The sequence below is a fragment of the Filicampus tigris genome, chromosome 11, assembly GCF_054856515.1.
Source record: "Filicampus tigris isolate MCC_2025a chromosome 11, RoL_Ftig_1.0, whole genome shotgun sequence".
NCBI lineage: Eukaryota > Metazoa > Chordata > Actinopteri > Syngnathiformes > Syngnathidae > Filicampus > Filicampus tigris.
In genome coordinates, this window is record NC_141227.1 from 20,818,544 (window position 1) to 20,830,993 (window position 12,450).

Consider the following 12,450-nt stretch of genomic DNA (forward strand, 5'->3'; position numbering starts at 1 on the left):
GCCCGCATGCAGTTTGCACTGCACAAAAGGCCAAAAAAGTCACGTGAGACAGCCTGCAAAGAGCACAAGAAGCATTCACAGTAAAGGAAGAGGAGGAGTAAAAGATGAGGAGGAAGAGGAGGAAGAGGAGGGAGTGAAACAAAGTGACTGCAGCACTGGCCTTGGTTTGGACAGGAGAAGGAGCAGCATTGTCCCGAGTAGATCGTCCTTGACTTCAACTCCCGTCTCTCCTGATTGTGGTACTCTCTTTCTTTCCATTGTCTTTGACACACACACAAAAAAATCCTTTATATATGAATGTATATATGTATATACATATATGTATGTATATAGATATAAACACATTTGTTGTTGTTGTTTTTTAATAGCTACAGCACCTTTTTCCCGGTGGGCAACAGTGTCAATACCTTGCACGTGGTCGATGGCCGTGCCAAAAAGGGAAAAATAAAAAATTTAAAAATAAAGACAAAAAAACAAAACAAAAAAAAAAACAAAAAATAATAATAATATTGGTCAGGATACTCATCTTTTTTTCCCCTAAAATTGGCATTTGACATGATGATATTCTATTGCCATCTAGGTTGGGGGGAGGGTAAGGGACAAAAAGGTTCTTCTTTTAAGTTTATATTCAAGTTTTCTCCTTTTTTTCTCTCTGCTGTATAATTTCTTCTCTTGTTGTTGTATTTTTTTTATTTTTATTTTCTTATTTAAAAAGAGTTCACACTTTTGTGATTTGCGTGTGCTGCTCTTCGTCAAAAGGTTCATTTTCCGGATCAGAGTCAGTGGTGTCAGAGTATCGATAATGGTCTGGCTCATTGTCGCTGACGTCCGGCGTGACGGATGTCGAAGTGCTCGCCTCGGAATTCGAAGGCTCCTCCACGGTTTTAGTGAAATACAACTTCACCTGTGGGGGGGAAATAGACATCAGTAACTGTGAGGTTTTCTGGAAAATAAATAAATAAACTTGCAAGTGACTTGAGTATTGTTTTATATTCTGTTTGGATGTGTTCAATTAGCAGTGTTTGGTTTATAAGAAGTGCAACATATATGCTCATTTCTATTAGCCTGTCACATTAAAAGTTAGCATTAAGCTAGCTGACTTTTCTCATGACATGGTTTGGATAAAAATGTAGTTGTTAAGTATACAACATTCCACTTAGCCCCTTATTTGATAAACTGTCTTTTTATTTCCTCAAAGTTACATTACATGATAGTCTTCAGTGTCTTGAAAGTAAGAGAGTGAGAACAGGATGGATCTTTTCACTCACTTTAATTTGTGGTCTACACACAGATGTAACACGGCATCCTATGTTACTACCCAGCAGACTCTAGGGTCAGGGTTCAACAACTTTTTTTTTTTTTTTTAAGCTGAGAGCTACTTCTTGGGTATTGAGTTATGCAAAGGGCCACCAGTTTGATGCACATTTCTTTGCTCAAATGACATTTAAGAACGTTATGTTCATTATATGCTACTAACTACTAAAATTATATTCATTCATGTGACAACACAGATCAAGTTAATTATTTCTTACAATAATTAAGAAGCAGATTGTCAAAATGCAACACTTTTCCACGGCCAGTGTTTAGGGTTTCAAATGATCAATGACAACATCCCATCACTGGTCATCTATGTTTAGAACAGGACCACGGGCTACTCACTTTGTGTTTTGTCCTTTTAAAAACAAAAAATAACTAACGATCACCATACCAATCGTTTATCTGTGTGTTATTTCTCCGATGATCTATTTCCATCCCTCTGTTCAAAAGCAGGACATTTCAAATTGGCGAAGAAAATGCACAAACAAACGGATTATGATTCGGTATCGGTTTGGTCCGCCAGAAAATCAGCCAAAATGTTCGCGCATGCAAAAGTCTTAATTAAACACAAGTGTAATCAGTCTGCTTTCATGTCGAACTACAGGAATCTGAGAATAATTACTGGTAAGAGTCTGAACTTCCAAAGGTCTGGACATTTTTGAATTGAACAAAGGTCTCTTAAGTGATTAATCGATTAGTAAATAGTTGTTGATTCATTTTACAATGGATTAGTGGTTCACCTTGAAGTTTGGCGAGAAGTAGCGGTTGGCTTTGTCCTTATTCGCCTTGTCCAGGTCGTTTTTGGTCAGCGTCAGGATGAGGTAGTCCCTGTCGCCGCCGTCCCTGCCGCCGCCGCCGCCACAGCCGCCGCCGACGCTTCCGTCCCTGCAGTCGGCGCTGCTCGGCGGCTGCAGCTGCGGTTGGACCTGGCCGCCGCTCCCGCCGCCCTGCTGGCTGTCGGCGTTGTTCACAGCGCCGTTCTCCAGCTTCTCCACGCCTTCCTCCGGCCCGGGGATGAAGAAGGTGTTCACCCAAAAGTGAAACATTTTGTCCTGGCGCGGACGAGAAGAAATTAGGTCATTCAAGCAAAGATGACAATTTACTCTTAAGACTTCCCATGAATCTACTGAGATTTGAAACCGGAGCTGTACCAACAATATGACACATTTCTGTTTGACACGTTATTTATATTAATGTAAAGACAGCTAGATATTTTCCAATAAAATATTAACTAGGTTGTGTAATTTCACACTTGATAAGTGTCAGAGGCTCACCTCTTTGGACACAAGCAGTTAAAAAGTCAATTTTCCATAAAATGTCTCCTTTATGTCTGTGTGTGAATAATAGCATCTATAAAATGAGACCATTACTACCTGACAGCATTTTCCTAACAGTGGAAAAGGGAGACATCTATTTGAGGAAGCCATTTATTTGTCTTCAAGGGAACATATAATGGAATGTTGACTATTTGATTGCTTGTATACAAATAGTTGGGTCTCTGGGTCTTCACATTAACAAAATGTGTACTCTGCATTGGCTCAACAAAAGCTGGGAAGAAAAAAAACTCCTGTCTCTTCTGTGTAAAGTACAGGCACTCATGGCTGACAACGGTGCACTCTAAAGCATCTAAGCATCCACTGACCTTCTTCATCATCTTGTTCTGCTTGTGGAAGAACTCCACCTTGATGTCGCCGCACACCGGCAGCGGCTGCGGGAACTCGAAGAACATGTGCTTGTCCTCGCGCCGGGTGTGGGTGGGGTTGGACGTGTGGATCTTCACTTTGAGCTGGTACACGACGAACTGGGGATCTGCAAGAGGCGGCGGCGAGGACGCCACACATACGAGGCGTGATCGTGAGGAAGGAGCTTTTAGCGCCCAAGGCGAGTGACGATGCCAATGTGTTGTTACGTGAGTGAATGCATGCAAATGCACCGACATTAAAAAGAGAGAAAGCAACATGCTACACATGAAGAGACCCAAAACCAGAGATGCAGGACCCTATTCTGATAGTTTGGTCTCATCCTGCCAGGCAATAAGTCTGCTACCTAAAGTCTGGTCCTGCCTACAAATGCTGGATCTCTGGATGAGGGGCGGAGCCAGAACGTGGCTAATGGGTGGGCTTGGAAAAAATCGGGGTGGGCCTGAATATTCCTCTCACTGAGCACAATCCTCCTGTCCTGACACATTGCATATTCAAATAAAACGACAAAGTGAATAATATAAAGTGAGGATATTCCTTAGACAACCACAATTGTGCCATTTTTAATATTCAATAAAAATAAAAAAACACAACGAAACACTCATTAAAAATAATTCAATAATAATTTAAAAGGATAGATTTTTTCATGAATCCTACTGGTTGGTCAGTCTTTCAATTTGGGTGGGCCTGTGCACACCCAGGCCCACCCATGGCTCCGCCCCTGCTCTGGGGCCTGGTAAAATAAAATGAATGGAATGGAAAAATGGATGAAAGACTCATTTACCCCAATGCCAATTCCCTTTCTTGAAGCCCTGAGGGGTCGGCTCGCTCCTGTTTTTAACTGTACTGTCTCCTTAAGAAAGGGGGAAAAAAAAAGGGAGATGGTGGTCACAAACGGCGCCCGACTGCAAGGGGGGGGGTTCTCGAGAGTGAGAGCATAGCAGGCACAAACACAAGAGAGGTGGACACAAATATTTACAGATATATTTACATGGGGCGAGGGAACTCGCTCTCGACCAAAACACTTAAGGCAGGGGTGGGGAATCTGCAACCCGTGGGCCATATAAGGCCCGTGAGAGCACACAAATACAACTTCAAAAGGAACTGTTACAAAAAGCTGAAGGAATAAAATAAAACAAACGTCATAATGATTTGTATGGCACTAAACAGTAAAAAAGAATCAAAATAAGCATCTTTGATGTCTGTTGACTGAGAACCTGGGGTGTGTATATCACTCAGAATAGGTCCACTTTTTTTTTTTCTCTTTAAAGCATGAAAATGAGAATTAGGAATCAAAAGGCAGAATCCATCCAGTTAAGAGTAAGGAAGCCACAGAAACATTTTACAGATGAGTTTTTGGACCACGGCATTCACATAGAAGACAAAATTGTGAGTCACACATGTACGAGTTAACACAACAGGGTTATTTGTTTCCTTTTGCCACCATAAACAGAGCAGACAAACATGTAAGTGTGTGTACAGTTAAGCCCAAAATGGACAACTGAGGTGAAAACGTCACGTGTTAAAAAAAAAAATTCATGAAATGCAGGCAAATGCATTTCATTAACATAACTCTCAACTGCATTTTTTTAGTCACTTGTGTCATTCCCAGGCAGTAGACACCCATTCAGCAAATGTGTCACTTTACTTCAAATTTCAGACCGCATACAGTCAAAGTAAAGAAATTCAACTTCAGCCTGCTGATTTCGAGAAATATAGTAACTGAATTAACAGTAAAGGAAAAGTGAGAATTTCAATAATGTATCATCCATGTGAACATAAACCAGTGATTAGTGTCCCTGAAGGTGTATCATAGTCTTAAAAATTTAGAAGCCAACTCCTGTGTATTGGGCATGATTAATATTACGGGTATGTCTGCGATTTGGGAGCCTCCCGAGGTAGACGTTTCTTGAGCGAGAGCTAATAATATCTAAAAAGCTTCATTATTTAAAGGTCAAGTCGACCTTGAAGAGAAGTAAAAGTAGAGGGGCCTCATCAATAAAAAGCAGGCCGCGAGTACGGCGCTCCAATTTGCTTACAAAAAGGACGAGAAGCTCCACTCCGGACCCACAGTGTCCTGCGGCGGTAAAACGCAGCGTGGGTGAGCCTTACTATGCACTACGCGAGTGTGCGCGCGCCTCCGACCCAATTTGAGGCTCCCAAAAGTTGAACATGAGCATATGTGCGCGTGTGACTCACTGCAGGTGCCCCCGCTGAACATGGGCAGCGTCTCGAACACCATTTTGTGGAAGAGCAGCGCCACCGGCTTGTACTCCAGCTGGTTCTTCAGTAGGTAGCTGTAGTAGTAGACGTAGCGGCGCTGGCTGGGGATGGTCACTCCCTGGCAAAAAATAAAATAAAAAAATATATAAAAACACAACGACGACAGGTTCAGAGAGGACAAACACACCAGGCACCTGTTGGCCACTTTGGGCTTTGTGATTCCAGAGCAAATATTTACTACTGAAAAACTGAGGAGACTAACTGAAATGTGCGCTAAATGTCAACCAAAATAGCATTTAGCATTAGCCACAATAATAATACAACCGCCGGTCACTTGTTTGACTCACGATGTTGACACCCGTTATTTCGTGTTTGATCTGAAGCTAGCATAACAGTGCTAAAGCTATATAAACATACGGTACTATTACAATAAACTATTTAACATACAATAATTCACAAAGATAATGCGCCTTATAAGCCAGTGCATCTCATGTATGAATTGAAAACGTATTAAAATAGACCCGTTCAATAGTCCGTAAAATACGGTGATGTCCTGTTTTTAAATAAGTGGATGGAAATTGAAACGTTTTTTTTAATTTTTTTTTTTATTTAATTCAATTAATCGCCGAAATAAACATTAGATAAATCGATTATAAAACTACACTGTTAGTTGCAGCCCTAATATACAGTATCAAAATATTGTTCAAACATTCTGAACCAGGAAGCGCGTTCTTGACCTGAATATTTGAGTTCAGACGACCTACTGCGGTCAGGCCATGTTCCTGAAAGTGGAGCTCACCTTCTTGTCCCTTGTCCTGACTTCTCCGTAAAAGTCGAGCGCCTCTTGGGCCTCCAGGAACTTGCTGCGGTGGAGGAGATAGGCGCAGATCATCACCCCGGTGCGGCCCTTGCCGGCCTTACAGTGGATGGCCGCTACATGATTGTCGTCCTCGCTGAGCCACTGGTCCAGGTCTTCGCAGAACGGTTTGATCAGCTCCAGCTGAGGAGGGTTGTGGTCTTCGAAGGGGTACTGTGCAACTGGAGCAAGCCAGACAGACATTTTGGTGAGATTTTAACTAGCCTGTGAGTCATGGGATTGCAAAGGGGTGGCAAATTGTTTGGTACATTTCCACGGGAAGTCAAAATGGGGAGTTTTCAAAATTGGAATTAACTGGGAATGGAAGGTAATTTGATAACTATTCAAGCATATTTCTATGACCCAATCAGACCCATTAGGATCCTTGCTGCAGAAAGCGTTGTGCACATTCAAAAGGAACAAGTCAGCGCAAACATTTTTTTTTTTTCAAGAATATGTTCTATGCAAGCCCACTAGTTGGAAAAGGGCATTCTGATAAATATTGCGTTTGTGGAATAAGTGTTAATCCACTCGTTTTTAGCCATCTCTGGGGGCGGCCATTTTATTTTCTGTCGACTGAAAATGACATCACAACTGCTCACAATGAACAATCACGGCTCAGATTTAGAAAACAGATTAGCCGTGATTGGTCGTTGTGAGCAGTTGTGATGTCATTTTCAGTGTCATTATGTCATTATGTCATTATGCTGCTTAATCTATATTCCAAAAACGCAAAATTAATCAGAATGCCGTGTATCAACTAGTGGGCCTGCTGGGAACATATTCTTGAAAAAAATATGTTGTGTTTGAGAAATTCAGAATCGGAAATTCAACGGTATTGCATGGCATCTGGTTTCAGCCTTGATGATGCAAAAAATGTAAACATTTTCTCCAACTCTACTTGCATTCCTTATTAAGAGCCACCCTTTCATTTTGGTTTGTTCTCATAAATTCCTGTTAATTCGCATGGAACGTTTCCCTCTTTGAAAATTCCCGCAATTTTGCAATTTGGTGAGTCATGACTTGTTATGGAAAAGTGTGGGCACATGGGGGCAAGGGGAACAAAGTGGCGTACCTCTGCAGTTAAATTTGGCAGCGTCGTAGTGTCTTTCCGCGCAGCTGAAAAGGGAAAACATCCAGTCAGAAATCAGGAATGAGACAACTCAGAAAGTGGAAATAAACTGCGAGGAACACTTACAGGTTGTAGATTTTGTAATGGTTTTTATGCTTCGAATCCAAAAACCTGTTTGCGGGAGAGAGCCGAAAAGGAATGCAAAATCAGGACGCGAGATCACGGCGGGGCAAACATTTTTTTTTTTTTTTCCCGGCGGCAGCAAAGCAACTCACCGCACTACGTCGTCTATATTGTTTCTGTACACGCCTTCGAGTCGCTCTGCTGGAAAGCCCATGGCAATGATGTTTGGGTAGATATCTGTTCAGTCGGGTGGGGGTCAAGGAACGGTGCAGCGTCTGTGGGCACGGGGCCTTTTTGAATGGCGCTTTTGGCCGGCGACGTAACACAATGAATTACTTGTTTGGCTATTTAACGAGACATGGCCATCGCTAGGAATTAGGAGCGCACAAGTACGCCAACGCGGGCATGGGCAGCAGACCGTGACAAAGTTTCGAGCCGGCGTCAATACCGCCGTGTCGTTACAGTCGCGGCTAGATGAGAGCGCAGGAGCGACGCTGATCTGTGTGCATGCGTGTTGTGACAGATGGCCTTGACGGTGAGGAGATAGGACACCAAGAACTGCGCTCCTGCCCGAGCCCGGGCCAGGACCACATGTGGGCGCACGAGAGGAGAGTCTCCGCTCCGTGACCTGCGTGTATTTTTAGAGCGCAAACGTTATATCAGCAAGGCTGCAACACGAGAGTATCTCTTCCCGGGGTTGAGTTTGCACGCGTTCGCAAGGCTTTGCTAAGGTACGCCGGGCGCCCTGGGGTGAATATCACACGGTAGACAGTTGAAGCGGCTCAGGTATGGTCGAGACGAGCCACTTGAAGTTCAAACAGCGCGCGAGAGTGACCAAGAGACGTGATTTGGACTTTCTCTACTCCGAATTGGGTGATTGCCTTGCACATGGTCCCATTTTTCTTATTTTACAAGAGATAAAAACTGAAACTAAAACGCATCTACATAAACCATGAGGTTTGGTGCATGGATGAGTAAAATGGCGCTAATAACGTCCTACTCATACGTACCGCCATTATGTCAACTGTTGGGTGAGATTTTAGGATGAACCTAAAATGCATTTAACCTTTACAGGTAAACTTTTTGACCTGATCTAAACGTTTGAACGCACTTGTGGAATTGTTCAAAATTGCGTGACTTTTGCCCAACTTGCTGTTCTTTTTTAACAAGGAGCTGAACAGCAAAGGGCCAACTTCCCTCTGACAACATCTTGTTGCGATCAATTTTTACACGTCGTCTTGGTCTCATGATGTCAAAACAGGTTTGAATGCCAACTCAAATCAAACCAGGAAATGAATTGAACAATTGATGGATCAAACACCTACTGTAAATCGTCCAGAACATCTGATTGGTTCAATTGATTCAATTTGGTGTCAAACCATAAGACATCCAGTTTATCCATTCTATCGATTCGTGGATCGGGAAATGAACTCAAAGAGTCTAATTAAAACGTGCTCAAAGGTGACTTTGTATATGGTATGTTTGTTGAGTATTTCTGTCAATGCTGCTCTATTGGGATTTTGAAGCGCAACCATCTCCGGGGTTTTTACTGAGAATGGCTCTGGAAAAAAAATAAATAAAAAATAACTAAATCCAGTAAGAGGCTTGAGAGAAAATGGCTCGTTGGTGGCAGAGGTCAAAGAATCTCCTTTGAGCTAACAGAAATAACCAGTCATGATGAACGAGCTTGGCAGAAGAGCATTTCCGTAGAGCAAAAGCCTGAAGAGAAGGGACTTTGGCATCACAGGGTCAAAACAGGTGCTTTTGTCATCAGCGTAGGAAAAAAACAAAAAAACAAAAACAAAATTTGATCAGGCTCTCAAAAAAAAATAGGGGACTATAACAATACCACTGTGCCTAGTATCTGGTCTGGTGGTTCTTTAAACCCATCGGAACCGATAGTAACAGTTCAAACAGCACAGTATGCCAAGTACGGAGCAGTTAAGTGAAATTAGAAGAAAATCTTACACAGATGGTCCTTGGTTTACTTGATTCCCTCTAAGATAACCCAATTCGTATGCAAGTCAGAACGTGCCGTAGTTTATCGCTAACCTACGCCAACGCGGTCGTTAAATTATAATTATAGTTTATATTTAAAAAAAAAAAAAAAAAAAAAAAAAACTTCTAGGACAGAAATGTAGAGCAATCAAATAATAACCGTAAATACGGCGGTAACTGAGCTATTGGAAAGTGGCAGTGAGTCTCTAGTCACCAGATTCTAATCCAGTAAAAGGTGGGACATTTGCATTATGGACGGGCATCCAACAAATATACACCCATCAACTGTCTGACACTATCATATCCATAATCCACGAAAATCTCATCATCTGACAGCAAAAAGGGGGTCCAATCTGGTGCCAGCAAAGCGTACCTAATGGATTGGCCAGTGAACGAGCAGGCATAGTGAAGATAAAGAAAGGGGCACTGCCTTGTGCGCATCTCGACTGCCTTTTTTTTTTTTTTTTCGAATGGCATGATGTCATCGAGCAGGGCTGCAGCAAAGGAGGGGGGGGGAGAGAGGAGAGAGAAAAAAAAAAAAAAGAAAAAAAAGGCGACTGGAAGCGTCAGGGCCAATTATACAGTGACACACATACGCTCTTAAAAGAGGAGCACATCAGTGTCAGGTTGCCGTGAAGAGAGAATAATCGAGTTGGCGCGAGCAAACGCCGCCGCCTACCTGAAAGTGAAGTCTGCACTCCGCCGTAAAGCCGAGGGATTTCACACTTTTAACCAGTGACTAAAGGGCAAGCTTTTCTCACACTTCCTGTGTCCAAAAGAGGGAAGCTCAGTGTTTCTAATTGGATACGTCGTTTTGATGTTGAGCTTCTTTTACTTCTTTCCTTCCCTCCTCTCCCCGCATCGCTGTTGAGCCATGTTAGTGAATGTCAAGATCCTCGCTAAGAAGTAAAGCTGGAAACACACACTTCCACCTCTGCAGATTGTGCGCGCAAACACAACCGTAAGACACTTGTGACGTGGCAGGAATTTGATTTGGTCGAACATGCGGTAATCTCGTGATGGACCCTAGCAAAGTCACAACGGTAAAAGACCACCACCACAAAAAAAAAAAAAAAAAAAAAAAAAAAAAAAAAAAAAAAAAAAAATAACCCCAGCAAGTAGGATGGTAACTGATCATAACGATACGGTCAAACGCTGCCGCTCAAACTAGTACGTTGTAAACGGTTCGCAACCTGAAAACACAGAAAAAGTGAAAGTTGTCCTCACAGGGTCAGTGGCGATGAGGTTGAGTTAAAATAATGACAATTGGTGAGGAGCAAGTCCAGGCAGTGCTGTTAGCTGCTAGCGTTAGCCAACAGTTGGCTAGGCACTACCGGCTTGGCTACTATGATTGATTTTATTACTTTAAACGTTAAAAACCCACTTTTAGACTCAAGTGCGCCAGGAAACCTTACACAGACGCCTAGGCCAGAACCGGAAATTAGGGAGGGGAAAAAAAAGGAAGAATTTTTCCAGGTGGTCATTTTTCTGCCATTTGAACTACTGCAGAGAGAGATTTTACAACACTTCTCAAATCTTTTGACGCCAGAATGAGGGGCAAACATTAAATCCCGGAAACTTCCAAACCACAAATATTAATTTCGGCTACATTTTTTTTTTTTTAACTTACAAAACAGCTAAAACAAAATGGTACTTCTAAAAGCGCCTACAGGGTTAAAAAAAAAAAGGTGTTGCCTATAGCAAAATTGTCAACCATTGTGTTCCACTCTATATTTGAATAGAAATGTTCACCCTCACCAAGCTGCCCTTGTTCATGCTTCTGTTTCAAGCAGCTACAGTGAGCCATGAGTGCGTGGCTCCCGTAACGGTAGCCAAAGCGCATACGGGCGGCGGCAATGATCCCAGCCGTGCATCAAAGCATTTATTAGAAGTCAAACACGGCGTTTCATAGCCTTCTCTAACCCTTGGACCTACTGCCAAAGTGATGCCAGTCAAACTATTTCAAGTGGGGTTTTTTTTTTTTTTTTTAAACACACATCCACAGCGACCCAGGAGAGACTCAGCCCAGGAGCGTGGAGGGAGGGAGGTGAGGTGGACTAGAGTGGGTGGGGCGAGGGGGGGGGGGGGTCGCTTCGGGTCTGCAGCTGGGAGGAAACGCACACGCGAGACCCCCTGACGGAAGCTCCGAGTAGGAGGGGAAAATGAAAAGAAAGAAAAGAAAAAAAAAAAAATCTGCCATTTCAGGAACGCCTTCTTTTTAAAGCTAGCCCTCGCCTGGGTTCTGTGCATACGCCAAATCTGCAACGGAGAGCGAGGGAGAGTGGGAACTGGTGAGCGGGGGGGGGGGGGAGGGAGGTGTGTTGTTGGTGGGGCAGGAAAGGAGGAGAGCAGAGGAAAAGGGGGCAAGCGGGGAGGGAGAATTAGAGTGGGAGTAGTCAAGAAAAAGAGCAAAGACGAGCGAGGCGGTGGGCCGAAACAAGATCACCGCTTAACTCCACTTTAACTGTGTATTACATAACTGCATATTGTTTCAGACGCCGCGCCAAAAAGCGATAACAGGGCCCGCATTGTAACAACCAGAAACAGAGAAGTCGCCCCCCCCCCCCCCAGCCCTCCCTTGAGGGACATGCCTCCGTCACCACAAGCTACATACAACAATCACTTAAACCATGGAGTCATGACACATTTCATCAGATAGCGTCCGACTGAACTCTGCAAGGTACACAGTTCCGCAACAAAAACCACAGCCAACGCATCGGATCGACTCGAGTTGTTCCTGCAATCATGTGAGCACACGGCTGAGGCTTTACAATCCGACGAGGGCCACCCACTGCACCCAATCTCCTCCCGTCAGAGGAGCTACGCGAGCTCCAGGCTGCGCTCGCCGGGGGGTTCGGCGAAACAGACTTGGGGACTCGTTTGTCCCGCGGGCTGTGCAATGCAGCAACTTTGTAGATATGCTTTTATGATACATGTAGACACACCGCACCGCACTTTGTTATCTTCTTCCCACACTTTGGACATTGCCTTTTGCGCCCTTCTTCCTCATGGCTTGCCATCGGGCAAATTCCAATCTGAATCCCGCCAGGCACCATCGATCAAATATATCAATTAATCGAATGATACGCCAATTCCCAGTTCAGACAACAATCCAAAAGCGCTCAGTCCATGTTTCTAGCAAGCGGTATGCATATGTTAAT

General features: G+C 43.5%; 1 protein-coding gene across 2 annotated transcripts in view; it reads right to left on the reverse strand.

The window, feature by feature from the left end:
- Window positions 1-12,450, reverse strand: part of ptena (phosphatase and tensin homolog A) — a 17,560-nt gene continuing 5,110 nt past the window's right edge. The window contains exons 2-10 of one of the 2 annotated variants that reach the window (XM_086044687.1): window positions 7,444-7,528; window positions 7,295-7,339; window positions 7,172-7,215; window positions 6,040-6,278; window positions 5,217-5,358; window positions 3,802-3,870; window positions 2,960-3,126; window positions 2,058-2,369; window positions 1-904 (exon numbers count right to left, since the gene is read on the reverse strand). In XM_086044687.1, coding sequence (XP_085900813.1) covers window positions 719-904; window positions 2,058-2,369; window positions 2,960-3,126; window positions 3,802-3,870; window positions 5,217-5,358; window positions 6,040-6,278; window positions 7,172-7,215; window positions 7,295-7,339; window positions 7,444-7,528 — 1,289 coding nt within the window. In that variant the 3' untranslated portion in view covers window positions 1-718. The remainder of the gene's footprint in view (window positions 905-2,057; window positions 2,370-2,959; window positions 3,127-3,801; window positions 3,871-5,216; window positions 5,359-6,039; window positions 6,279-7,171; window positions 7,216-7,294; window positions 7,340-7,443; window positions 7,529-12,450) is intronic. The other variant, XM_086044688.1, reaches the window with a different exon arrangement.